General features: G+C 38.4%; 1 protein-coding gene across 4 annotated transcripts in view; it reads right to left on the reverse strand.

Moving 5' to 3' along the window:
• Window positions 1–3,671: 3,671 nt before the first annotated feature.
• matn4 (matrilin 4) overlaps window positions 3,672–27,448 on the reverse strand; it is a 35,731-nt gene continuing 11,954 nt past the window's right edge. Inside the window, exons 1-16 of one of the 4 annotated variants that reach the window (XM_057845807.1) lie at window positions 23,611–23,732; window positions 21,910–22,032; window positions 21,607–21,782; window positions 19,595–19,985; window positions 19,328–19,450; window positions 18,826–18,948; window positions 18,635–18,757; window positions 16,141–16,263; window positions 15,784–15,906; window positions 12,055–12,177; window positions 11,893–11,990; window positions 11,706–11,837; window positions 8,190–8,373; window positions 6,214–6,366; window positions 6,044–6,148; window positions 3,672–4,117 (exon numbers count right to left, since the gene is read on the reverse strand). In XM_057845807.1, the coding sequence (XP_057701790.1) occupies window positions 4,059–4,117; window positions 6,044–6,148; window positions 6,214–6,366; window positions 8,190–8,373; window positions 11,706–11,837; window positions 11,893–11,990; window positions 12,055–12,177; window positions 15,784–15,906; window positions 16,141–16,263; window positions 18,635–18,757; window positions 18,826–18,948; window positions 19,328–19,450; window positions 19,595–19,985; window positions 21,607–21,782; window positions 21,910–22,032; window positions 23,611–23,716 (2,265 nt within the window). In that variant the 5' untranslated portion in view covers window positions 23,717–23,732 and the 3' untranslated portion in view covers window positions 3,672–4,058. Of the gene's footprint in view, window positions 4,118–6,043; window positions 6,149–6,213; window positions 6,367–8,189; window positions 8,374–11,705; window positions 11,838–11,892; window positions 11,991–12,054; window positions 12,178–15,783; window positions 15,907–16,140; window positions 16,264–18,634; window positions 18,758–18,825; window positions 18,949–19,327; window positions 19,451–19,594; window positions 19,986–21,606; window positions 21,783–21,909; window positions 22,033–23,610; window positions 23,733–27,448 lie in introns of those variants that run through there. The other 3 variants (XM_057845809.1, XM_057845808.1, XM_057845810.1) reach the window with 3 other exon arrangements.

Raw genomic sequence — 27,448 nt, forward strand, 5'->3', positions numbered from 1 at the left:
CGATTAATTACGATGAATTAATTTCTAAGCTGTGATTAACTCGATTAAAATTTTTAATCGTTTGACAGCCCTAATTTTAACGTAAATGGCCGTCAGTGGCATCAATTTATATATGCCTCAATGGAATCCAGTACATTGGCATCAATAGTAGCGACATTCATGATAGTCAATGGCATGGACGTACATAGCTGTCAGTGGTATTGACTTACTTAGGCGCCACTTCAATGTCAATGGGCTGTAATGGTAAGTGGTCAAAAATCACAACCACCTATGTTTTCCTGTTATTTAAAATGAAGAGAAAATGTTTGCCATTAAAAATGAATGGAATTCCGGTCATTTTGATATTTAAACGGTGCCGGTAAGTCAAACGGTTTGGAGTCTCCACTGTGCCGAAAAAATGTGGATAATAAGATTACGAAAGAAAGAAATAAAAATAAAGTTGAGGAATTTTACTAGCTGGGCCTTAGCCTTTCAAAGTCCCATCTAATAAAAAAATCTCTTTTCACATACAAAATAATAATTCAATGGTGACGGTACCAATGAGGTGTCCCTTACATTTTCAGGGAGTTGGCAATCCTACTTTTAAATCTCACGAGAAATCACAAGACTATTGCAATTAGTTGGAAAGACACACTAACATTATGTTGCATCAACAATATCTAATCAGGCTCCTCATTCACTTTTCATGTTTATGTAGAGACTGCATGATTCAATCATGCTCACCTTGGAAACATGATGGTTTCTTGCTGAAAATGCACACTGTCTTTTAGTATACTTTACAACCTGCCTGATTCATTTTTTGGAGTGCATGGTAGATTGTCTACGATCTCAACGGTCCTCCTCCGACTTCCGTTCGCCAGTCTTTATAATTTAAGGTGACATTTATTATTGTGGTAACATCGCCAAAGAAATTGCCAGCTTTGTCAAGTTTTTATCATTTATGTCAGAACTTACCCGACACAATACGCCTACTGTCCACCGCAGTTGACGGTGTTCTCAACAAAACAATAAAAGAGAAAGTAAAATCTCAACCGCACTCTCTATCTCACTGTCATGTCAGCGACGCGGTGCATTCAGGTACAGCACTAAAATCATGTCTGCCACATTAGAACCCGATTGTTACATTATTACAGGAATTATTATTATTATTAATTTACTATACCGGTTTTTATTAATAATTTATTTGTTTTGCTATGTGTAATTGCCATTTGTAACAGTACCAGCAGAATTTATTAAGGATTTAGTGTAGGTTTTCGGGCTTTAGAACAAATTAATGGAATTATCATGTATTCTTATAGGAAAATCCTATTCGTCATACGACCATTTCGACTTACAAACACACTCTTAGAACACATTAACTTTGTATGTAGAAGCACCACTGTATACTGTACATAAGTTTTTTTAAAATTATACTTTGGGGCAAAAAGAGAAAAAACATGTCTTATACGTGTCTCTTTCCAATGCTAAATGTGAATAAATACATTGAACACACACACACACACACACACACACACACACACACACACACACACACACACACACACACACACACACACACACACACACACACACACACACACACACACAAAAAATGGCGGAGGGGACGCTACTTCGCGGCTTTTCACTTATAGCGGGAGTTCTGGTCCCCATTAAAAGCGAAAATCAAGGGGTATTTTATTTAAAGATGGAGGATACACTGCCCTCTGGTGGCAATGTTGGGTGTGGCTGGACTGTCGACTATACAGTAGGTCTAGGACACTCGTCTGACATAGACAGCTGCCCTCTCGTTTGGCCGTAAGGTACATATTATGTTTGTGTATGCATTTATAAGGTAATGCATTTTGTAAGTTTAGAGCTACAGTTTGTGGAGATATGTGTGAGAAATTTGCTATGAAAATTGTAAATACATTAGCATTCGTAGCATTTAAGATGGTGGACATTTGCTAGGCAAATTAGGCTAATTTAATCTACTAAATTCACATTTTTATCAGACGAGATGGACGTTTGAACACCAATTATTTTTTCTCAGGTGTTTTATTGGTAAAATTTGTATCGTTTTGAACATAAGTGTATATATGTGTGCTACAGCTTCACAAATTGTCCAAAGTGAAGGAAGGAAAAAGCATCAAAACCCCAATTGCTTTGTTTGCTGTCTGTCAAGCTGAACAACTTCACGTTTAATGAGGACAGAATGCGTCAAGTTAATGAAGTTGAAAATGAGATACTGTGTGGTACAATAAGGTTCTGTTTATGCAGCTTAAAAAAAACGACTGGAGACAATGTCGGACGAGACTCCGCGTCGTGAAGTCGAAATCGCGTATGTTGAATCCATTGTAACCCGGGTACTACCTGTATTTCCTGTTGATTTTGGGACATTCCGTGTCACTTCCTGTTCATTAATGATTTCCTTTTGATCGCTGCGCGCATACAGGTGATTTTTTTATTTTTTTATTTTGGGTTGCTTCCTGTACATTTTGGGGCATTCCGTGTCACTTTGGTTATTTCCTGTTGGTTTTGAGACATTCTGTGTAACTTTGTTCTTCGTTCGTCACTTCTACTTTATTTTCAGGCACTTACAAGTCACTTTTTGTTTATTTTGGGTTATTTCCTGTACATTTGGGGATATTCCAGGGTTACTTTCTGTACACTTTGAATTATTTCCTGTTGATTTGCGGGCATTCAGTGACACTTCCTGTTCATTGGTCACTTCCTTTTGATTTTTGGGTACTTACAGGTCACTTTTAGTTTATTTTTGGGTTACTTCCTGTACATTTTGGTACATTTCATTGTCACTTCCTGTACACTTTTATTTCCTGTTGATTTTGGAGCATTTCCAGGTTACTTCCTATTAATTGGGGGGGTCGCTTCTTATTGGTTTCAGGTCACTTCCTGTAGATTTTGGACCATTTCCTCATGATTTTAGAGTATTTCTGGCCCGCTTCCTGTTCATTGGCCTCGTCCTCTTGATTTTTGAGCATTACCACGTAACTTTCTTTCAATTTTGGGTACTATTAATTGAATTATTTCCATTATTTTCAAACTTACATGTACCCCTTTTCACTTCCTGAATGCGCCGGTCCTCTTTGATTGGCTGATGACTTGACCCACTCCCAACACACACATGCACACTCACAATCACACAGCCCCGACAGAAATACATGAAGACAACATGCCGCCTCCACCGCCCTCCTTCGAAGAGGGGGAATGTTGAAAGTTTTTTTTCGGCCAGCAGCAGTCACTGTAAGTAATTAAGAAAGACACCAATGTTGTAGAGGTGGGAAACACGCCACTAATTTTGCTACTGAAGGTCCGACCTGCATCAGAGTTATCATAACATTAAACAGTGTGAACTTGCTAACTTGCGAAACTCGAGTAGGAAGTTGCTTAGAGAGAAGAGTCCTACTGTACGAATTCCAGGTTCTCTCCAGTATGTTTTGGATAATTTTCTGTTGATTTTAGGCTATTTGGATGTAACTTTCTGTTGGTTTGGGGGCACTTAAGCTCAGTTTCTCTTGATTTAAGGGCCTTCCTGAGTCACTTCCTGTACATTATGTGTCACTTCCTGATAATTTTGGCGCAATTCGATGGAGGTTTTGTTTTGTCAAAAACAATGACCACCAATGGAAAAACACTGAAAGAGTTCATAAAAAAATAAGTTTTAATTGGTGGTATTTTAATTATGTTGTATGGAAAACGATATACAAGTATTTTTTAGGAGTTGAAAATGTTAGTATTGTGTCAACAGCAATTAGTTGTTTATTTTAGTTTCACAAACACAAAAACAAATTCAAAAGGCAAATGAAGAAAAGGCAAAGAAAACAAAACATTTTTCGTCGGAAAGTTACAAATTGGACTTTCTTGGATCCACCGAGACGCCAAAAACTTTCCTTTTGAAAGTCCCATCGGAGGTTTAAAATGGTCCAGTGGTAAAAAAATAAAATAAAATAAAAATCATCCCAACGGCAACAACAAGACTTCCTGTTCTTGGATAAATTAGCGCAAGGAAAAATACAAGCGAGGCTTCACTACTTATGTCCTCGTGTCCCGCTTTCCACATGTCACTTCCTGTCCAGCAGCTGCTGTTCCAGCCGCTCCAGTCGGACGCTCATCGCCGTCAGTGCACGTCCGGATGTTAAGGAACCAAAAAATATATTGATAAAATATTTATTTTTGCCCCCCAACATTTCAAAGTAAAAAACTTTCTCTGTTTTCCATCTGTCCCAAGATTTAAGTTTAATTTTAATTTACCTGGTTTCAAAATCAATTTATTCCATTTCCTTTTCACATTTCAAATTAGGAGACCGCCCTTTTTTATTCATCTTGTGTCCTGCTTACAAAATAAAACTAAAATAAATTACTAGAAAAATATCAAGAATCAACAAATAAACAAAATAAAGCAAAAATTAAAATAAAAAAAAAACCCATTGTTCTAAAGTTACAAAATTAAACTAAACCAATATGAAAAATAGATAAAAAGAAATAAAATGTGAAAGTAAAAATAAATATAATATGAAATAAAGTAAAAAAAAAAAAAATACTCAAAAGATAAAAATTAACAAATAATTAAACAAAAAGGCAAAATAAAATTAAGAACATTTGTTTAAAAGGTACAAAACTACACAAAAATAATATACATAAAAATAAAGAAAATTTGAAGTAAAAATTAGGGCTGTCAAAATATCGCATTAATGGGCGGTAATTGATTTTTTTAGTTAATCACGTTAAAATATTTGACGCGATTAACGCAAATAGATTAAAATGACAGCACAGTGTCATGTCCACTTGTTACTTGTTTTTTTTTTGTCTCCCTCTGCTGGCGCTTGAATGCGACTGATTTTATGGGATCAAGCACCATGAGCATTGTGTAATTATTGGCATCAACAATGGTGAGCTAATAGTTTATTTTTTGAGTGAAAATTTTACAAATTTTAATAAAACGAAAACATTAAGAGGGGTTTTAATATAAAATTTCTATAACTTGTACTAACATTTATCTTTTAAGAACTACAAGTCCTTCTATCCATGGATCGCTTTGACAGAATGTTAATGGTAATGCCATCTTCTTGATTTATTGTTATAATAAACAAATACAGTACGTATGTACGGTATTTTGAATGCATATATCCGTCTTGTGTCTTATCTTTTCTTTCCAACAAAAATTTACAGAAAAATATGACATATTTTATAGATGGGTTGAATTGCGATTAATTGCGATTAATTAATTTTAAAGCTGTGATTAATTCGATTAAACAAATTTAATCATTTGACAGCCCTAGTAAAATATAAAGTAAAAAATTAAACGTTTTTTTTATAACTGCAAAATAAAAAAACAAACAAACAAATACAATAATTGAAAACTATAATACAAGAAAAACTATAGCAAAAACTAAAATAAGTAATTAAATAAATGAATGAAATAAAAACAAAATTGCTGGAACTTAAAGTAAAAAAAAAAAAAAAAAATTGAAAACTATAATACAAGGAAAACTATAACAAAAACTAAAATAAGTAATTAAATAAATGAATGAAATAAAAACAAAATTGCTGGAACTTTTTGGTCTTAATTCCATTCATAGTGTTTGGAGGAAGAAGAATGATTTGTACCATCCCAAGAACACCATCCCTACTGTGAAGCATGGGGTGGTAGCCTTTGTAAAAGCACTAACAGGTCTTTGAGGCTCACAATTCTAGCTAATAGACAGGTGTTCAAATATGTATTTGCAGCAGTATAATACAAATAAATTGATAAGTACACTGTGATTTCTGGATTGTTTTTCTTTAGATTGTCTCTCACAGTGGATAAGCACTTACCATGAAAATTTCAAACCCGCCATTCATTTCTAAGTAGGAGAACTTGGCTGTTCAATACTTTTTTTTCTTTACTGTATGATTGCAAAGCATCCCCACAATAAAGTAATAGAAATTAAATAAACTGATTGTCTATCCCTGTCAATAAGTTAAGTCCCACCTGTAAACTTAAAAATTGTGTGAGTAACAGAGCAGAAAAAAACTGGTTAAATTCAGGAGGGCATGAAAAGGATATGCGATTGCGTAACACGCTCCAGGTCGCTAAGGGTGGCTTGCTGAAACTCCACCAAGTTCTCGCAGGCGCACGGATCCTTCATCTCGATCTCGCCTTGGCTTTCCTCTGCGGACGGACGGTTCAGACAAACAGAGCAACGGGCTGACCTTTCGACGGCGCTTTCGCCCTACCGGGACACACGTTGAGCTTCAGGTTGAGCGCGATGGCTCCGATGGCGCTGAAGTCGGAGGCGTAGAAAAAATGTTTCTCAGCAGGCTCCGAGGCTATCTGCCTGAGCTCCACCTCTAAGGCCTTGCCCACGCCCACCGCGTACATGGTAATACCTGTCGGCCGTTGGCAATGTGGACAAAACATTCAACAAAAATTCAAGGAAAAAGTCAGGAAAGGACATCAACTCCTTGAAAGTGGGAGAAAACAAAGAAAATGGCCAGAAAAGGGAAAGAAATGAGGGGAAAAATTGCAAGAAAACTTAAAATGGCTAGCAAATGGGGGTGAAGTTCAAGAAAAATGCACTGGAGGAAAATGCAGATGAAGGATATTGGAAGAAATGGAAGAAAAAGTAGGAAAATAAGTGAAAAAAAATAAAAAGCAAGCATTGTTGTTTTTGCCAGCCCTTTTAATTTTCGTCTTTGTCTTTTGGATGAAAATACTTTTTAGTAGTGATATTTTAGTCATTTCAAAATGTGTTCATCTTGGTCTAGTTTTAGTCAGTGAAAACTCAAGACAAATTTCATCTAGTTTTAGTCAACAATCACTCAAAATGTTTTCGTCTATAAACTTCAAACGTTTTAGTCCATGAATAAATACAGTAAATCAGTGAAAGGTTTCCAATTACCGTACTGGCCCGAATATAAGACAGCCCTGATTATAAGACGACCCCCTTTTTCAAGACTCAAGTTTGAAAAAACAGTTTTTGAACACCAAATTAATTTTTATACAGAAAATAATTACAGTACATCTGAAACAAATGATCATAACAATATATTTGAGAGAAAAAGCATGTTATTTTGCCTCATTCAAATCTTAATATCTGAACATTTAAATATGTAAACTAAAGTGCAATCACATTCGTAAATGAATGGCTTCTGGTTTTTGAAATGTAAATAAACCAATCTATTGTGATAAAACAACAAAATTGCAATAACTGCATTAACCATCAAAGTGAAGTCTAACTGTAACTGTAGTCTTGAAACAAATCTGAATAAGGAAAAACATTGCAATAAAGTAATGCAAACTGGTTAAACTTGAGAGTAGCTGAGATCTGTCATAACAGAACATCGGCTTCAATAATATCTGGCGCCATCTAGCGTCGTGAATGGGTATAATGTCTAGACTGCGATATAAGACGACCACCACTTTTTCAGTCTTATTTCAAAGCAAAAAAAACTGTCTTATATTCTGGCCAATACGGTATATATTGTTAGTTAATTTTATTGCTGATACTGCGTTTCGGGGCCATCAACATGATTTGCCCACCTCCCACAAAAGTCAAACTTCGACTATGAAGAAAACTGTTATAAAATGGTTGGAAAAGGTAAAAACAGCAAGCAGATGGTGAAAAAAACAAAACTAAATGGGGAATGTTGTGAAAATTGAATGAGCTGGAAGAAAATACAGATGAGGAAAACCATAAAGGAGGGAATGGGTAGAAAATCAGAAGGAATGGGAAGAAAAAAAATTGAACAGCAAGAAAACTGGAAAAAAAAGTCAGAAAAAGGTTAAGTAAGCAAATGGGAAAAAAACAAATGAAATAGGTGAAATTTTAAGAAATCTGGAGGAAATTGGGTGGAAATGGGAAAAAAAGCAGGTCAGAAAGAAGAAGAAATGGGAAGAAAATTGAAAAATGAGTGGAAAAGAACAGGTAAGCTGGAAGAACATGGTTGGAATAGGTAAAAAAACAGCAAGCAGATGGGAAAACACAGAACGTGAACTAGAAGAAAGGGGAAAAATTGAAGAAAACTAAAAATGGGTAGAAATTGGGTGGGGAAGGTCAAGAAAACTGAAGAAGCTGGAGGAAAATTTGTACGAAAAAAAATGTAATTAGAACTTCAAGAAAAAAAGGAAAACGAAGAAAAACGGGTAAAAAATGAGGAGTGAAATAATGTACGAAAGCGGGTGGCAAAAGAAGCGGCTGCGGCGTACGGACCGGCTTGTTTGGCCTGCGCGGCGATCTCGGCGACATCGTCCTGCGAGCGTCCGTCGGTGAAGACCAGGCCGATCCTGGGAATCCCGCGGGAGAGCGGTCGCGCTCCCTCCGCCTCCGAGAAGCTGCGCTCCAGCATGTGGCTCAGGGCCAGGCCCGTCATGGTGCCCTTCTCCATGTACTCCATCTACCATAACAACATTTACAACCTTCTCCACTTCTCTAAATCCACCATTGCCTTCTCCTTTCAAAGAAAAATCAGTTGCATTTGGAAAAAACTACCATACATTTCTATACTAAAATGAAATTGAAGTACATCATTCAAATGATATAAAACTTAAAAGACCGTGAGGTTAAGCGGAACAGACATGAAGTAGAAAGAAAAGAATTAAAAATAAATAAATAAATAAAGAATTAAACCAAATATAACATGAAATATCTAATGACAATGGATAAGACGTAAAATTAAAGTTATAAAATGTTAAAGTCAAAGGAATATAAAAGTAAAAGTGAAGTAAAAGGTAGGGTAGGGCAGGGTAGGATAGGGTACAAGCAGGAGTGAAAGTGGCTAGAATTTCTTGCTGGAACTGACATAAGGTTCGCCACGGAGCCAGAATTAAATTCAACCCTCCTAAAACCACAGAAATGCAAAGAAAACTGCTTTTGGCAGTTATACCTATAAAACACAACAGGTTTTACACATTCATTAGGCTACTGCAATACACATATACAAGAAACTGATTTTCATTCAAAATTGTATTTTTTTCAATGATGTGCAAAATAACAGTTAACAAAAAAAACATACAGTAACACCAACCACCATCTCCTAATTTTTATTTTCCCTCATTTTCTCACATCTTAATGCAAAACCTAATTTTTAACTACCTAAGAACAGAAAAATGTACAGTACTTTAAAATGGAAGGTAATGTAAAAAATGACATATATTTTATTTAAAAAAAAAAAAAAAAGTACCACACATTAAAAAAAAATACAAATGACTTATATTGTGCAAAGGCAAATATATTATGTTATAATAAAATATATAATATTAAATATATAATAAATACTGTATATATATGATATATTTTGAAGCTAACACAAACATTGCCTTTGACTTTTTATAGTAAATGGAAATAAATAAGTAGCTTAAAATAACTAAATGAACAAAAATAAATCCAAAGTGCACATCAACTATATTGCCAAATATATCACCTTTGAGACCAGCATTTCTGGACCTCATTGCAGTACAATTTTTTTGTTTAAAACTAGGACTGTCAAACGATTAAAATTTTTAATCGAGTTAATCACAGCTTAAAAATTAATTAATCTTAATTAATCGCAATTCAAACCATCTATAAAATATGCCATATTTTTCTGTAAATTATTGTTGGAATGGAAAGATAAGCCATAAGACGGATATATTCTTTCAACATACTGTACATAAGTACTGTATTTGTTTATTAAAACAATAAATCAACAAGATGGCATAAACATTAACATTTTGTTAAAGCGATCCATGGATAGAAAGACTTGTAGTTCTTAAAAGATAAATGTTAGTACAAGTTATAGAAATTTTATATTAAACTCTTAATGTTTTCGTTTGAATAAAATTTGTAAAATTTTCAATCAAAAAATAAACTAGTAGCTCGCCATTGTTGATGTCAATAATTACACAATGTTCAGGTGCTGAAACCCATAAAATCAGTCGCACCCAAGCGCCAGCAGAGGGCGACAAAACATCGAAAAATACAAGTAACAAGTGGACATTACACTGTGCTGTCATTTTAATCTGTTTGAGCGGGGCATGTGCGTTAATTGCGTCAAATATTTGAACGTGATTAATTAAAAAAATTAATTGCCGCCCGTTAACGCGATAATTATGACAGCCCTATTTAAAACCTTATTGTGTTCAATCTCACTTTAGTTATATTTGTTTTACCACCACAACTGCATGTAAGGCTAAATATATAATTTATGATACGAATTAGAGAATATATATAGAAACTAGGGCTGTCAAACGATTAAAAATTTTAATCGAGTTAATTACAGCTTAAAAATTAATTAATCGTAATTAATCGCAATTAATCGCAAATCACACCATCTATAAAATATGCCATATTTTTCTGTAAATTATTGTTGGAATGGAAAGATAAGACACAAGATGGATATATACATTCAACATACGGTACATAAGGACTGTATTTGTTTATTATGACAATAAATCAACAAGATGGCATTAACATTATTAACATTCTGTTAAAGCGATCCATGGATAGAAAGACTTGTAGTTCTTAAAAGAAAAATGTTAGTACAAGTTATAGAAATTTTGTATTGAAACCCTTCTTAATGTTTTCGTTTTAATAAAATTTGTAAAATTTTCAATCAAAAAAGAAACTAGTAGCCCGCCATTTTTGACGTCAATAATTACTTACAATGCTCATGGGTGCTGAAGCCTATAACATCAGTCGCACCCAAGCGCCAGCAGAGGGCAGCAAAACTCCATAAAACACAATTAACAAGTGACCGTTTCACTGTACCGTCATTTAAATGTGTCTGAGCGGGGCATCTGCGTTAATTGCATCAAATGTTTTATGGTGATTAATTAAAAAAATGAATTAACGCCCGTTAACACGATAATTTTGACAGCCATAATAGAAACTAATTTTTTAAAAAATTGTTTAAGAAATGTGTTTACGGACCACATAAAGCTTTAAAAAAAAAAAAAATCAGAATTTTCTGTTCATTATTTCTGGGGCCAGTCATTATAATAACATAGTAAAATAAAATGGGCATCTTCAACTCTTTCCTTTCTTTTAAAGATCTGATCAGTTTTCCGTTGCGTTGCCCTTCTTTATCGAATCAACTCAACAAGTTTGTTCTTTTTTTTTTTCTTTTTTTTGTTGTCCCAGAAACATGTGGATTTGAACCGATCAGAGCTAACTATCCATAATTTTCACATGTCGGTTTGTCAGCCACTTGAACGGACAACTGGAGTCCAGGCAGGGTGATTTGCTGCGCGCATTCGCACATTGACGTGAGTCGACTGTCTTGTCGGACTCGGATACACACACTTGGAGAACTCCGTGGAATAAATAAATAATAAGTATTGTTGGAAATGGTTGACGCTTCACAAGCACTTTATGAAGTTTTATATAGTTATGCGTGTGTGGCAGCCTGGAAGTTTATTTTTAACATGGAGGTTTGACAGTTGCCGTCATATTTTCCGGATCAAAGTACTGTTCCGCCACTGAATTTTATACTGGAACGGTGTTCCGGACCATTTCGGCCTACTTTCACCCCTGCATAAAAGTGCAGTTGAAGTAAAAGCAAAGAAAAGTAAAGTAGAAATAAAGTAAAAGGAAAGTAAAATTAAAGTAAGAGCAAAGAAAAGTCAAGTCAAGTAATGTAAAAGTAATGTAAACTAGTATAAAATAGTATACAAAACTAAATAAAATAGAATAAAATAAAATAAAAGAAGTCAGCTGCATTGATTCCAGGCTTCCTTCCCAATTGAGGACCTTCATGACAGCGGCTTTGACGTCATCAGCATTGTGGTAGCGGTCCAGGGTGAACTCGGTCCTGACCCGACTGGAGTACTGCACCAGGCCCACGCGGGTTCCGTGCTCCGACACGTCCAGGGTGTCCACCACCTATGAGATACCAGTTCAGCTGCGTCTCTACACGTCATCTATCGGCGGGCGTCACCTCATTGACGAACTTCTTGACCAGTTGAAAGTTGCGTGGGCGGACGCTCTTGGAGCCGTCGATCAGCAGGACCAGGTCGATGACGGACAACTTGCACGCTTAACCGGCACCACAATTAGCCACGTGTCCTCAACACATACCCTTACGTCGGTCGGTCCTTACTCCCGCATCTCTTGCCGTCCTCCCGCAGCGTTTGTCCTTCCGGGCAGGCGCAGTAATACGAGCCTGGCACGCTCACGCAGCGGTGCTCGCATCCGTGATCCAGTGAGTTGCACAAGTCTGAGGCTGCGCCAGAAAGACACTTATTATGGATTCCTGTTTGTAGTATTAGCATTTGGGTGGACTCTTTCTACTTGCTCAAACAGTCTTTTTTACCTTCAAAGGCTGTATCTTGACCTTGTGCTGTCAGTTAGCGTTAACTAGCTAAGACCAAGACTGGCCCCATACCAGAATTCACCGATTTTTGGTAGACAGACGGAGACGAAACCCGCAAAATGTGGTCTCCAGCTCAAGTTACAACTAGTGTTGCACCGGTATTGATACTAGTAGGGCTGTCCCAAACGACTCATTTTCTCCCGATTAATCAGCCGACTATTTTTACGATTAGTCGACTAATCTTTTCATAAAAATTTTTTTTTTTTTTACTAATTTAGCAATGAAATTTTTGTTGACGCTTATCAATTCACAAAAACATTTTGGAACACTTAAATTCTTTATAAAGTACAAATAAACATAAAATACAATAATAAATCACAAACAATGAGTTCAAATGCTGATAGAATTAACTTGTGCAAAAGAATGGAATGTAAACAGATTCAGAACACTGACTTCACTTTTCCAACATGATTCAAAACAATTCTTAAAAAAATACCTAGCTTGTGCAAAAGAATGGAATGTAAACAGATTTAGAACAATGACTTCACCTTTCCAACATGATTCAAAACAATTCTTAAAAAAATACCTAGCATTAATATTATAGTATACTGTAGTACTATATATAATAGTATTATAATAATTATTCATTGGCAATCAGACTTTTCATAAAGGGTGTCATTTTAAAGGTATTCTTAGTGTAGAATCTGAAATATGTGGGATTAACTCCAGAAATCGTTATTTATATGACGAACATGACATGCTTTTATTTTTAAATGTTCACCGGAGTACGCTCGCTAAACCGCTAACTTATGCTTTACATTCCACAAAAAAAAGTGCTTTTTGTCATTGCATGTTGTGTCAGTAATAGATTTTTTGTCCTTTTGTAAATGCTGTTAACCAGCGATTTTTCATGTTTGAAGTGTCACCTTTTAACTGCAAGTTTTGGACAAGGCTGCCTGTTTTATAGCCGGCTAAAGTAGGTCGTCTTTTTTCCCATTCACCTCAATGTAGCAATGCTAACGTATATAGTGTTTAATATAGATGTGTTTTCTTATTTTGTATGTCTGAACTTTAATTCTACAGCGTGTTGATGACAGAAAAGAACTGGAGTCTCATATGCCATCAGCACGCACGCACAAATGTACGCACGCGCGCGCAGCGATAAAACACAGCCGTGAAAATGACCGCCCTCATTTTTATTTACCATGCGATAAATGGAATCATTGCATATCGCGACAGGCTTAGCAACTTCAATAAAACATGTCATTAGTTAGTTAGATGGACTTATAATCTCCTGTCGTTATCATTCACGGCCGACGTGCAGCCAAGCTTGGCATTGAAGAGACAGGACACAACAGTGTACCCTCCTTTGTTTCTTTAAAAATAAGTCAATGTTTTGGACTCTCTGGTGCGCTTTTTTGGCTTTGTGCCGATTTCCCCGCTTGCATACCAAGCGTCCGACATTCGGAACTTTCCACGCATATATATATTTTTAACCCTTCATTAACCGTAGACGGGATGTTGTGCTCGTCGACAGATTTACGTCATCGATGACGTCGACAATGTCGACTAGTCGGGACAGCTCTAGATACTGGTATCAGTACTGATATGGTACTAAAAGGATGTGATTGGTATCGGGGAGTACGAAGAAATAACATCCCGGTGCTGCGTAATATGTACTTTTCGAGATCTAGTTTCAAACCGCTGGATGCCCTTCCGGATACACACACGCTGAGGCCATTTTGGTAGGGTGTTGAAAGGTCTTTTCGTGGTTTTGCCATGAAATGAAATGATATTATCACTAGTAGATAGTAGATGTCTAATCGGTTTAAAGTGAGGGGGGGGGGGGGCAGCGTCAGCCCTCCCACTTCAAATGAATTTGGACGTCTAGCTGCATCAATGGCAGACAATAAGTGAAGCTGTGTCTAACCCAGTGCTTCTCAATTATTTTCTGTTACGCCCCCCCCCAAGCAAGACGTAAATGTTTCGCGCCCCCCCAAACTATCTGCCGCCACTGTAAATAGTATCATTTGTCTATAAAATTACTATCATAAATACGCATCTGCCTAACACTGTGTCCTTTTTTTCTAATAAAGAAAAAAAGTAACATAGATCAACTTATAATAAAGTATAACTTTATTAACGTTGTTTTGTTTGTAACAAAGACTTGACGAGCATCAATTTGCCTGAATTAAAAAAAAAAAAAAAGTCAACGTTCAAACTGTAAAAATACACTCAAGGTACATTTTTGACCATTTGATACAGAAAAATAAAATGTAATAAAATCAGTAAATAATAACATTCGAATTGATTAGAAACATTCACTCATGAGGATAATATGCCAAAAAATTTGACCGTAAAAAACAAAAGTGAATAAAAGAAAAAAAGAGTGTCCTTGGACAGAAGGACAGTTTTTATTTTTGTTGCTCACACTCAGTATTACCTCCTTTGCAATGGTGTGGAGTTATTTTGCAATGAGCATGCGATCAATGCTCACTGGTTTACTGATATAACACTGACAAAGCAGGACGACTGTTGGCAATATTCGGCACGTTTTCGCTGAAAAACAATCAAGCGGCTTATCAATGAGATTGGGGTCGAATGTCTTTAAGTGGCGTCTTAATTGATTTGGCTTCTGGCTGTCCGCTATAAATATTTTTGGACACAGTAAACAGTGGTCTTTCCTCATCACACACTGTATTAAAAGTCAAAGCTAAAAGGAAACGGCACGAAAAAGGCGCATTCTCGGCAGCCGAGGTAGAACCGTAGGTGAGGGCGGTCGACGTGACGATCCCAAGCCGAAAATGGCACTTCTCGGGCGGCGACGTGAGAACCCGACAAGACCGTGGGTCGCTGCGTGAGTGAGTCCGGTCGGAAAATGGCTTTCGAAAACGGCGGCGGCGCACTGCTCTTCATATCTGTTTTCTGTGTGCTGAGTGCTCTTCCTTAGTTCAAAAATACTGAACGCACTCTGTAAATGAGAGCGCCACTGCCACCCACTGAGTGGATGTGCAAGTACACGTTATTCCAGTACGGCCAAAAAAAAAAAAAAAAAGCATGTTCCCCGAGGACACATGCGCCCCCCCTGGCATCGCTCTGCGCCCCCCCAGGGGGGCGCGCCCCACTATTTGAGAAGTACTGGTCTAACCAAACCATGATAGTACTGACCTTCTATTCAACTGAGTATGCAGTAATTTAGTGTTTTAAAAAAAAACTATACATTTCTCCAAAATGGGGTATTGGTACAATATCAGCCGATAACACACAGCCTGATTTTGGAATCGGTATCGGAGGCCCAAGAATGGTATCAATGCACAACACTAGTCTTTTTTACTTGCTTTAAATGAATGATAGCCCTCTTTAGATTTTGCTCCCAACGTTTATTGGACGTATAGTGCCATCAATGACCCAATGAGTTAACAAGGAAGTGACTAGAAAATTGTTGTCAAAATGGCGGCCTTCCTAGTCCAAAGACATGTATGTCCGCCAATCGTAATATTAAGAATTGGGACATACCGGTGCAAGTCTTGTTATCGGGGTTGAGCGCAAAGCCCGGTTCGCAGTCGCATGTGAAGACGCCGGGAGAACTCACGCAGATCTGCTGGCAGTCGTGCCTGCCTTGGACGCACAAGTCGATGGCTACGACACACAAATTGTATCCATGAAACCACAGATGTCACAAACTCTTAAAATTCAATTCATATCTCCTCACAGTCATTTTTTTTAACTGTGCATGGAGTCATTGTCTCCAATTGAATTAAATTGGGTTGAATTGGTGGTCTTTTCTTGCTACACATATATCAAGAAATGTATACGTTTTTGCCTGTTTGAGTTCCGCACAAGAATTTAACCTATGTGTGTGTGCATACATACGCGCGCACGTCTTGTTGTCATGGTTAAGCGCGAAGCCCGGTTCGCAGTCACATGTGAAGACGCCGGGGGAACTCACGCAGATCTGCTGGCAGTCGTGCTTGCCCTCGGCACACAAGTCGATAGCTGTCATAAATGCAAATTTGGATCATTTCAACGCGCTGTCGGTAGGTAGGTGGGTAGGTAGGTATGTGGTTTGAACCTAGACTGGTATGTAGGTAGGCAGGCAGGCATGCAGGTACTGTAAGTAGGTAGATGCTAGATTGGTAGGTAGGCAGGTAGGTAGAAGGTAGATCCTAGGTAGGTAAATATGTAGGTAGATAAATACTAGATTCCTAGGTAGGTAGATGTTGGATTTGTCAGTAGGTAGATGATGCTAGATAGGTAGGGAGGGAAGTAGGTAGGTAGGTAGGTAGGTAGGTCGGTAGGTGTGTGGTAAGGAGGTACGTAAATGGTAGGGAGGTAGGTAGATGGGGAGGTAGGTATGTGCAGTAGGTAGGTAGAAGTTAAGGAGGTACGTAAATGGTAGGGAGGTAGGCACATGATGGTAGGTAGGTAGGTAGGTAGGTAGGTAGGTAGGTAGGTAGGTAGGTAGGTAGGTAGGTTGGACTGGTCAGTAGGTAGATGATGCTAGATAGGTAGGTGCTTGGTAGGTAGGTAAATAATAGATTCCTAGGTAGGTAGATGTTGGATTGGTTGTTTCAACGCTCTGTCGGTAGGTAGGTCGTTGGTAGGTAGGTAGGCAGGCATGTAGGTACTGTACTGTAGGTAGGTAGGTAGGCTGGTAGATGCTAGATTGGTAGTTAGGCAGGTAGGTACGTATGTAGTAGGTAGGTAGGTAGATGCTAGGTAGGTAAGTATGTAGGTAGATAAATACTAGATTCCTAGGTAGGTGGATGTTGGATTGGTCAGTAGGTAGATGATGCTAGGTAGGTAGGGAGGGAGGGAGGTAGGTAGGTAGGTAGGTGTGTGGTAAGGAGGTACGTAAATGGTAGGGAGGTAGGTAGATGGGAAGGTAGGTTTGTGCAGTAGGTAGGTAGGTAGGTAGGTAGGTAGGTAGGTGTGTGGTAAGGAGGTACGTAAATGGTAGGGAGGTAGGTAGATGGGAAGGTAGGTATGTGCAGTAGGTAGGTAGATGTTAAGGAGGTATGTAAATGGTAGGGAGGTAGGCACATGATGCTAGGTAGGTAGGTAGGTAGGTAGGTAGGTAGGTAGGTAGGTAGGTAGGTAGGTAGGTAGGTAGGTAGGTAGGTAGGTAGGTAGGTAGGTAGGTAGGTAGATGCTAGGTAGTTAAGTATGTAGGTAGATAATTACTAGATTCCTAAGTAGGTAGATGTTGGATTGGTCAGTAGGTAGATGATGCTAGAGAGGGAGGTAGGTAGGTAGGTAGGTAGGTAGGTAGGTAGGTAGGTAGGTAGGTAGGTAGGTAGGTAGGTAGGTAGGTAGGTAGGTAGGTAGGTAGGTAGGTAGTTGTGTGGTAAGGAGGTACGTAAATGGTAGGGAGGTAGGTAGATGGGGAGGTAGGTATGTGCAGTAGGTAGGTAGAAGTTAAGGAGGTACGTAAATGTAGGGAGGTAGGCACATGATGCTAGATAGGTAGGTAGGTAGGCAGGTAGGTAGGTAGGTAGGTAGGTAGGTAGGTAGGTAGGTAGGTAGGTAGGTTGGACTGGTCAGTAGGTAGATGATGCTAGATAGGTAGGTGCTTGGTAGGTAGGTAAATAATAGATTCCGAGGTAGGTAGATGTTGGATTGGTCGTTTCAACGCTCTGTCGGTAGGTAGGTCGTTGGTAGGTAGGAAGGCAGGCATGTAGGTACTGTACTGTAGGTAGGTAGGTAGGCTGGTAGATGCTAGATTGGTAGATAGGCAGGTAGGTACGTATGTAGTAGGTAGGTAGGTAGATGCTAGGTAGGTAAGTATGTAGGTAGATAAATACTAGATTCCTAGGTAGGTGGATGTTGGATTGGTCAGTAGGTAGATGATGCTAGGTAGGTAGGGAGGGAGGGAGGTAGGTAGGTGTGTGGTAAGGAGGTACGTAAATGGTAGGGAGGTAGGTAGATGGGAAGGTAGGTTTGTGCAGTAGGTAGGTAGGTAGGTAGGTAGGTGTGTGGTAAGGAGGTACGTAAATGGTAGGGAGGTAGGTAAATGGGAAGGTAGGTATGTGCAGTAGGTAGGTAGATGTTAAGGAGGTATGTAAATGGTAGGGAGGTAGGCACATGATGGTAGGTAGGTAGGTAGGTAGGTAGGTAGGTAGGTAGGTAGGTAGGTAGGTAGGTAGATGCTAGGTAGGTAAGTATGTAGGTAGATAAATACTAGATGCTACATAGATAGGTAAACACTGGATGGTCAGTAGGTAGACGATGCTCGATAGGAGGTAGGTAGGTAGGTAAATACTAGATTCCGAGGTAGGTAAATGCTGGATTGGTTAGTATGTAGATGATGTTAGGTAGGTAGAAATATGGACGGATAGATTTGTGAGCGTTGTACGTGGTCACCCACGGCGGCATGCAGCACCGTCCTCCATCAGCAGGTATCCGTCTTGGCAAGCACAGTGGAATCCGTTCAGCACGCTGACACACTGGTGCTCGCACGTGTGATTACCAAATGCGCAAAAGTCCAACACTAAAGAAAACACAACCACGTCATAAGTTTGCCCATAGAAGTCAAGTCAGTGAATAATAGTGCCCTACTTGTGCACGTCTTGTTGTCGGGGTTGAGCGTGAAGCCCGGTTCGCAGTCGCACGAGAAGACGCCGGGAGAACTCACGCAGATCTGCTGGCAGTCATGTTTGCCTTCGGCGCACAAGTCGATAGCTACGACACATACAGAAATGGGCATCTTTTTGACTGAATTGCTTTAAATATCTACCATTCTCTTTTGAATATTTGATTAGAAAAACAAAAGTACTGTACATTTTTAATGGAACCCCAATGAGCCAGTACGACAACATGGCTAATGTAGGCTCAAAATCAACAAGAAGCGACGTGAATTGCCCCAAAATTAGCAAAACGTGTCCCAATGTCAACAGAAAGTAACTCAAAAGTTCCCCCAAATCGATGGGAACTTACTCAAAATCATAGATATCACATCCTGTATATAGAGCTAGATCGGTAATGCGTGACCAGCATAAAAGCGGTCCCATGCAGTTCCTCTAGAAATGGCATTTTCCAGTCACAGTGATTCAGCGTTTACCTGTGCAGGTTTTGCCATCGTTGTTGAGCGAGTATCCGGGCAGGCACAGGCAGCGGAAGGAACCCGGAGAACTTTCGCAAATGTGCTCACAGCCATGTTCGGACTCCACGCACAAATCCACACCTGCGACGATAAAAATGCTGTTATCCACAGTAGTACCACATTAAAACGAATCATACTATTCCCCAATCCCGATGACGTCATTTTAGTGCCGTATCGTTATCGGTGCAACACTACTCTATATATTTGATATCTATGTTATCTCACCGCAAAGTTTATCCTGGAACTGCAGTCCGAACTGGTGGATGAGGTCAAAGGTCTCCACCAGGAAGACATGGTCTTCGAAGGGTGGCGATGCCATGGCCCTGAGGGAGGCCATGTCGGCACGGGCCACGCCCACTGCGAAAATCTCCACGCCCTTGCCGCGAGCTTCGGCCGCCACCTCCGCCACGCGGTCTTGGGGGCGGCCGTCCGTCACAATCACTGCCACATTGGGCACCTTGCTCCTGTCACCACGCGGCTCACTGAAGGCCTCGTTGATGATGTAGCGGATGGCCAGACCCGTCATGGTCCCCTGGGCCAGCGGGACCATCCGCTGGATGGCGTCTACCATGTTGGACATGCTGTCGTAGGAGTTCAAGGAGAACTCGCTGCGGACCTAAAAACATGCAATTATTTGCAGAAAAATTGTTAATGAATAAAAATATGGTTTCTTCTTAAGCCTAAAACCCCACCAAATCTTCAAAAATAGAATTGCGCTAAACTACATTAAGTCATACCTCAAATGAACTCTCTTAATGCCATGTTCCTCAAGTGGTCATCATTTTCTCAAAATACACGTTTTAGTAACCGTAGACCCAAAATATGCTTTTTATTTGGCCTGAAACCTTGGCCAAATCTTCAAAAAGGGAATTGCGTCAAGCCACATTGAGCCATACCTTAAAGAAACTTAATGCCAAGTTTCTTGGATGATCATTATTTTTTGTCAAAATACACACTGGGGTGATTGTAATGACCAAAAACATGCTTTTTTTTGGGTCTGAAAACTCACCAAATCTTCAAAAATTGAATTGCACCAAACCACATTGGTTTCTCAATTTGCCCTTAGTTTCTCAAAATACACACCCGGATAACTGTAATGACCAAAATATGCTTTTTTTGGTTTTTTGGACTCACACCGCATCAAATCTTCAAAAATTGAATTGTGCCAAATTACATTGAGTCATAACTCAAATTAACCGAGTTAATGCCAGGCTTCTCAATTTCCCCGTATTTTGTCAAAATACACACCCGGGTAACCGTAATGACCAAAAATTTGCTTTCTTTTTTGGCCTACAACCTCATCAAATCTTCAAAAATTGAATTGCGCTAAACTACATTGAGCTATACCTTAAATAAACTGTCGCAATGCCAAGTTTCTTGGATAATCCTTATTTTGTCAAAATACACACTGGAGTGTTATGATCAAAAACTTGATTTTTTTTTGGGCGTGAAAACTCACCAAATCTTCAAAAATTTAATTGCACCAAACCACATAGAGTCATATGTATATGAAGCTTCTTTATGCCAGGTTTTCAATCTGCCCCTATTTTCTGCAATTACACACCCGGGTAAGCTAATGACCAAAAATATGCTTTTTTGTGTGTGGGGGGAGGTGGGGGGACTGAAACATGATCAAATCTTCAAAATTTGATTCGCGCCAAACTACATTGAACCATACCACAAATAAACCGGGTTAATGCCAGGGTTCTCAGTTTGACCTTATTTTGTCAAAATGCCCTGCTGCATTGACCCCAGATGTTCTTTTTTGGGGCATGCAAGTGCAGGTACAGGTAGTCCCTGGCTTAAGAACGAGTTTCATTCCTACGATGGCTACGTAACACGAATTTCCGCGTAAGTGTGAATTAACCCTTTAAGAACCCCTGAGTCTCAAAATAACTATCCAAAAACATATATGTATGTCATTGCACTGTCCTTGCCAAGATGTTGGAGCTAAATCATAGATAAACAGCGAGCTAAGCTCCGAAATGACGATGTCAGACGTCCGTATGGTTTGCTGACTTTATTCAGGTACTCACTAAAATAAAAATGAAATTAAATCAGTTTCATCTTCAATAACAGCAATTCAAATTTGTGTTTATAACTAACTGCTGATACAGTAATAACAACCCACACAAACAATTAGCATGTACCAGCATACCTCAAATGAGCAGTCTTAATGCTGGGTTTCTCCAGTCCACTGTGGTCAAAGGCAACCAATTTGTCAAAAGTGGGCGTACCTGACTAGAGTACTGGACCACGCCCACTCGGGTGGCATTGAGTCCCACGTCTAGCGTGTCCAAGATATCAATCATGAACTTCCGCATGCTCTCAAACTCGTGCGGCCGCACGCTTCGCGAGCCGTCGATCAGGAACACCAGGTCCACCGGGCCCGACTGGCACTTTTGCTCAGAACCTGCCGCGTGCGACACATTGTTCAAAATGCTAATACTTATATAAGTATGTTGCCACAGTGACATTCTTATCAGTCAACCAGACGCTGAAAGAGTATGTAATCAAAATGTATTATTACGTGATCTCACCTGCTTGGGGCCGGGCTGTGACGACGGCAGCCATGTTGAACAGCAGAAAGGCCGCAGCTGTGGCTACGCACTTTGACGTCATGAAGACAGCTGCCCGCATAACACACGCTAGAATAATGTGACCTGCAAAAGTATAAGAAAGTTGAATGAAATTCAATGAAAATTTTAAAATAAACAATAAAAAAAAAATAATAATAAAACAACAATTAAAGCAAAACTAGGTAACTTTTCAACCTTTATAAAAATATTTTCATAACATTTGTGATAATATGTCGACTGACAGCTAGTTGAATGACACCTCTTTTATATCTTGAAGGGGCCTGTATTGCTTTCACAGGCACTAATTAACTTTGAGGAGGGTGGCAGGAACCCTGCCCCACATAAAACTACATATGTGCTGACTGCTCTATGGCAGATGGCAGAGCAACAAAAGAGACAAAAAGGTTTGTCTGAGGAGGAAAAAAGAGAGACTACCAGGGTATACAGAATAAACGTAGGCCTGGCTTTCTCTTGCTGGTGTGATGCCCTCCCACCCCCTCAACTGAACTGTGGAGTGGGGGGGTTCGCCACACTAAGTCACACAGTTGCTAATCATCATATGCTAATGTTACTATTCATCCTTCACACAGCCGCTGGAAACAGAAATGTTCTTCAATCCATCTGCAGGCGACCGGGAGATTGATTGATTGATGAATTTACGACACTTTGCGGGTGTGCGCTGGTCCTCATGGGAAACGTAGTCTTCCTTAAGGCAAAACACTACTGCTTTTGTCCATGGACGTCGCTAAAGTTGACCAAAATTGTAAAAATACCAACTGTTTCTTTAAGAATGATCAATTAGGAATGAACTATTCCAAATGTTAAAAAAATTAAAATAAAAACCTAACAATTGTCAAAAAAAATGAAAATAAATTCATTAAGATTCAAATGAAAAAAATCTCAATTTTTCCATCGAAAAAATATATTAACATAATATACAACAAAACTTTAGAAAAGTTGACAATTAAAAATTAACCATTCAAAATTAAAAAAAATAAAAATGGGATTCAATAAATTAAAATTCAAATGAAAATCTAAATTTTTTATTTAAAAAATAGATCCATTAAAATTTATATAAAATTAAAAAACTAAAAACAAAAAATTGATAAAAATTGAAATGAAGCTTTTAAATATAAAATTAAAAAAATTAAAAGTTAAATGAAATTCAGGAACATCTGCAATGTACTAGGGAAAAAGTCATACACACAAAACTGCTAGAACCAGAGAAAGAATAATAAAGCTAGAGGTTAAGACAGAAAAAAAATAAAGAAATTAAAAGAAAATAAATGAATACATAAAGTATATTAAAAAAAATAGCATAGTTAAGATAAAATAAATCAAATAATTAAAAAGAAGAAAAACATCTGGAATGTTGAGTACTCCCAGGTGTTCTCTGTCACTCGCGCTGTCAATTTGAAAAAAAGCTTTCGACTTTTCCGCTACTGATTAAAGGTTGCCGAAGAATTCCAGACACGGACGGCGCGACGTTGTGCTCCCTCTCTCGTAAAAAGAAAGCTTGAAACAGCTGCTGTTAATGGAGTGGAGCTTCACGGGAGGACAAACGCCAGCGGGCGCCAACAAAGGATACTTGTCCCTCCGTTCGCTCGCATCTGCTTAAACTTCCTGTCTGCCCCGCTTGCTCAAACTTCTGTTTTTGCTCACCCAATAAACGGCCCAGGAGACGACATCCTTGAACGTCTACTAGTGATAAGCTCATTTGCAAAAGCATGAAAAGACCTTTCATCGCTCCTACCAACATGGCAGCCATGTTGGTAGGAGCGACATTCCCATCAAAGCCAATGCACTGACTTTCAAAATAAGCAATAACTGCTTTCTTTCTCTTTTTAAAAGATTATTTTATTAATGTCAAAGCATATTCTACTGATTCATTGACTCAACGGATATTTTGACATCATCTGCTCGCCGCTTTGAAAACATGTCAGGCGTTACAATTACAACAAAAACACTCCACAATTGCTTTCATTCATCATTTGGCGCCACATGTGCGCCCAGTGCACAAAGAGGCCTTAGAAAGCCGCAATAAGCCCTTCCTGTCGCTATCGTTCCCCGCCGCATGCTAGCGTCCTGCTCGGCACACACGTTCATTTATCGGCAAAGGTTATCTTTCAGTAAACATAAAAAAGCATGCGAAATTACCAGAAAGTCATTTTTTCAGAGGTGGGTAGAGTAGACAAAAAATTCTCTCATGTAAGAGTATAAAATATAAGTAGTAATATTACTCAATTAAAAGTAAAATTATTCATGCAAAAAAAAAAAAAAACTGTAAAAATTATTTGGTGAAAATAGTACCAAAGCAATGAGTAACATTGTGAGTAACTGTTTATGATGTTTGATTTGTTAAAAAAGCAACACTAGGTAACTCTTCAACCTTCATGAAATATTTTCAGAACATTTGTGATGATATGTCGACTGACAACTTAATGAATGATGCCTATTTTATATCTTGAGGGGGTCTGTATCCCTTTCACCAGCACTAATTAACTTTGATGAGGAACCCTGCCCCACAAAAAAAAGAGTACAAAAAAGCTGACTGGGTTATGGCATAGGTCTCCTTCCTTTCCCATTATTATAAAGACAGAAGTCGATGCGAATGCTTTCGTGCAAATTCTACAAAGATGGCAGAGCAACAAAAGAGACAAAAAGTTATTTCCGAGGAGGAAAAAAAATAGGAAGGCTACCAGGATACTCAAGAATAAACATCGTTTTAGGAGTGGGGGGGTTAGCCACACTAAGCCACACGGTTGCTGACCGTCATATGCTATTGTTTATCCACAACTGGATTCATTACCTTGTTACTATTCATCCTTTATTACTATTCATCCCTCACACAGCCACTGTAAGCAGAAATGTCGTTGTATCCATCTGCATGCGACAGGGAGATCATGATTTTACAACACTGTGCGGTTGTGCGCTGGTCCTCATGGGAAACGCAGTCTTTCTTAACCCTTTAAGGTCTGGGCCTATTTTGTCTGATTTTGCATGCCTTTGAAGTTGCCTTTATATTTCAAAGAAAGAATTGTTTACGATGGCCTGGTTTGGTCCCTTTTTTTGTGACACCTTGAACTTCATGTCCAAACTGTTGTTTCCTTCACTGACCAATTATAAATCATCATTTTGGGCCCAAAAAGACCAAAAATTCCAAAATCGTTTTGTCAAAATTTTTAATATTGATGTCCAATTGACAACCAAACATGCATAACGAACCGTTTTGAAACTTTGTAATATTTATTCAACATGTTAGGATGAACATTCAACCAAAAAATTTTAGAATAAATAGTCTTATATTTGACAATTCAACATAAACAACAGGTATAGCCATAGGCGTTTTTTGCCTTTATACATGCTCTAGTCAAAACAGGTTATATACAGCAGACCAAACAGTGAAGAACAGTGAAAAAATATATACCATCTAACACAAAAAGTGTTTAGAGGCCATCTCTTTATGAGTTTAGGTATTGCGGCCCATCACCTAATGAAAACTATGTACACACAATCAAGCTTCTTGAACACACATTTATATACACAAATTGAGAAGACTGATTGTGGGGAAAAAAAATATATATATAACATTGGAAAAAAAGTATTTTCAAAAATATTTACAATAAACAAGTTAAATTTTTTTCAGGCATGCCACTCCGAAAAGCAGTTTCGTCCTGGAATTAGACACAGGGCTACATCACACTTCCATGGGGTGTCGGTCCTCTTTCTACCCTTCCACCCTTCCATTTTCATTTCACTTTACTTTCATTGTCACTATAAATGTACATGAAAAAAAGTCAGTATTTATGAAAATAATAAAGTATAAAATAAAAATATATACAGCAATAAATAATAATGGAAATCTATATGTATGACAATAGAAAGAATACCATAGCTGAATATGTGCTACATCCCTAATCTTCATATAGAAAGAACACCACAAATTATAAATTCCTGCCTGGGATACACACAGCGCACGTACGACTTTGATCTGATATGCACATTTTATTATTATATACACAAACACCCACTTATATTGCATCAAAATTAACTTTGTCTTGCAATATCAAAAGAAACGTTTTCAGCATAAAAAAAAAAAAAGTGAGTTGGCTTACCTCTGCTCGTCGATGGCGTCACCCACGTGTTCAAATCCGTCACTATCTTCACTCGAGGACTCTTCTGAAGAAGACGATGATGACGAATTTGGACCATCCTCTTCCTCAAGTTGATCAAAAAGCACAATTGCTTGCGCTAAATTTAGTTTTCCGTTCATTCTCAAAGTCACACAAAGTCGCTGCTCGATCCACACGGCCGTCGCTCGCCACTTTGCTGCTTCAGAACACTCCTCCCTCTCGTTCAGTGGAACCTCGCACGGCAGTTATATTTATTTAAAAAACACATTTTGTGCTTCCACTGTGACTTCGAAAGGATTCGTTTGATTTGTGTTTTTTTCATGGAGCTTCCGTTTTGAAAAAGGACAAGAAATGATGGAAATATAGAAATAAACAAATGATCCATGCAGCGTTTTAATGTTTTTTTGAGAGGACAATAAAACTATAAAACTTAAATGACAATATCTCACGTTTTAGTTGGTTGATTGACTTCAAATAATAACGAGAGTAAACCGCAACTTCCGCACTTTAAAATGAGACCAACCAACGGCATGTGGGTGACGTAATTAAAACGTGAGGGCGCTTCAAAGACGACGTGCGCTGACCGGCGCGTCCTTCGACTCTCAAGGGTTAAGGCAAAACACTAACGCTTTTGTCCACCGGCATCGCTAAAATTGACCAAAACTGAAAAGTTACCTGGTGTTGCTTTAAACATTGGTATATTTCTTTCTCAGCACAATGTGACAGAGAACACCTGGGAGTACTCAACATTCCAGATGTTTTTTAAAAAATATATTTTAATTTTAATTTAAGAAACTATTAAATAACCACATTGAGCAAAAGAAACTGAAAACAAAACAAACAAACAAACAAAAAAAACATTGATTTCCGGCGCAAGAAAACAATCTACAGAAATGACACATCATTCGTCCGAAGAGCATTAGTTCCCTCTAGTGGAGAAAACATACGGTGGGGCCAATAAGTATTTAGTCAACCACCAATTGTGCAATTTCTCCTATTTGAAAAGATTAGAGAGGCCTGTAATTGTCAACATGGGTAAACCTCAACCATGAGAGACAGAATGTGGAAAAAAAAATTGAAAATCACATTGTTTTATTTTTAAAGAATTTATTTCCAAATTATAGTGGATAATAAGTATTTGGTCACCTACAAACAAGCAAGATTTCTGGCTGTCAAAGAGGTCTAACTTCTTCTCACGAGGTCTAACGAAGCTCCACTCGTTACCTGTATAAATGGCACCTGTTTTAACTCATTGTCGGTATAAAAGACACCTGTCCACAATCTCAGTCAGTCACACTCCAAGCTCCACTATGGCCAAGACCAAAGAGCTGTCAAAGGACACCATTGACAAAATTGTAGACCTGCAC

Source organism: Corythoichthys intestinalis, chromosome 9, assembly GCF_030265065.1.
Source record: "Corythoichthys intestinalis isolate RoL2023-P3 chromosome 9, ASM3026506v1, whole genome shotgun sequence".
Classification (NCBI taxonomy): Eukaryota; Metazoa; Chordata; class Actinopteri; order Syngnathiformes; family Syngnathidae; genus Corythoichthys; species Corythoichthys intestinalis.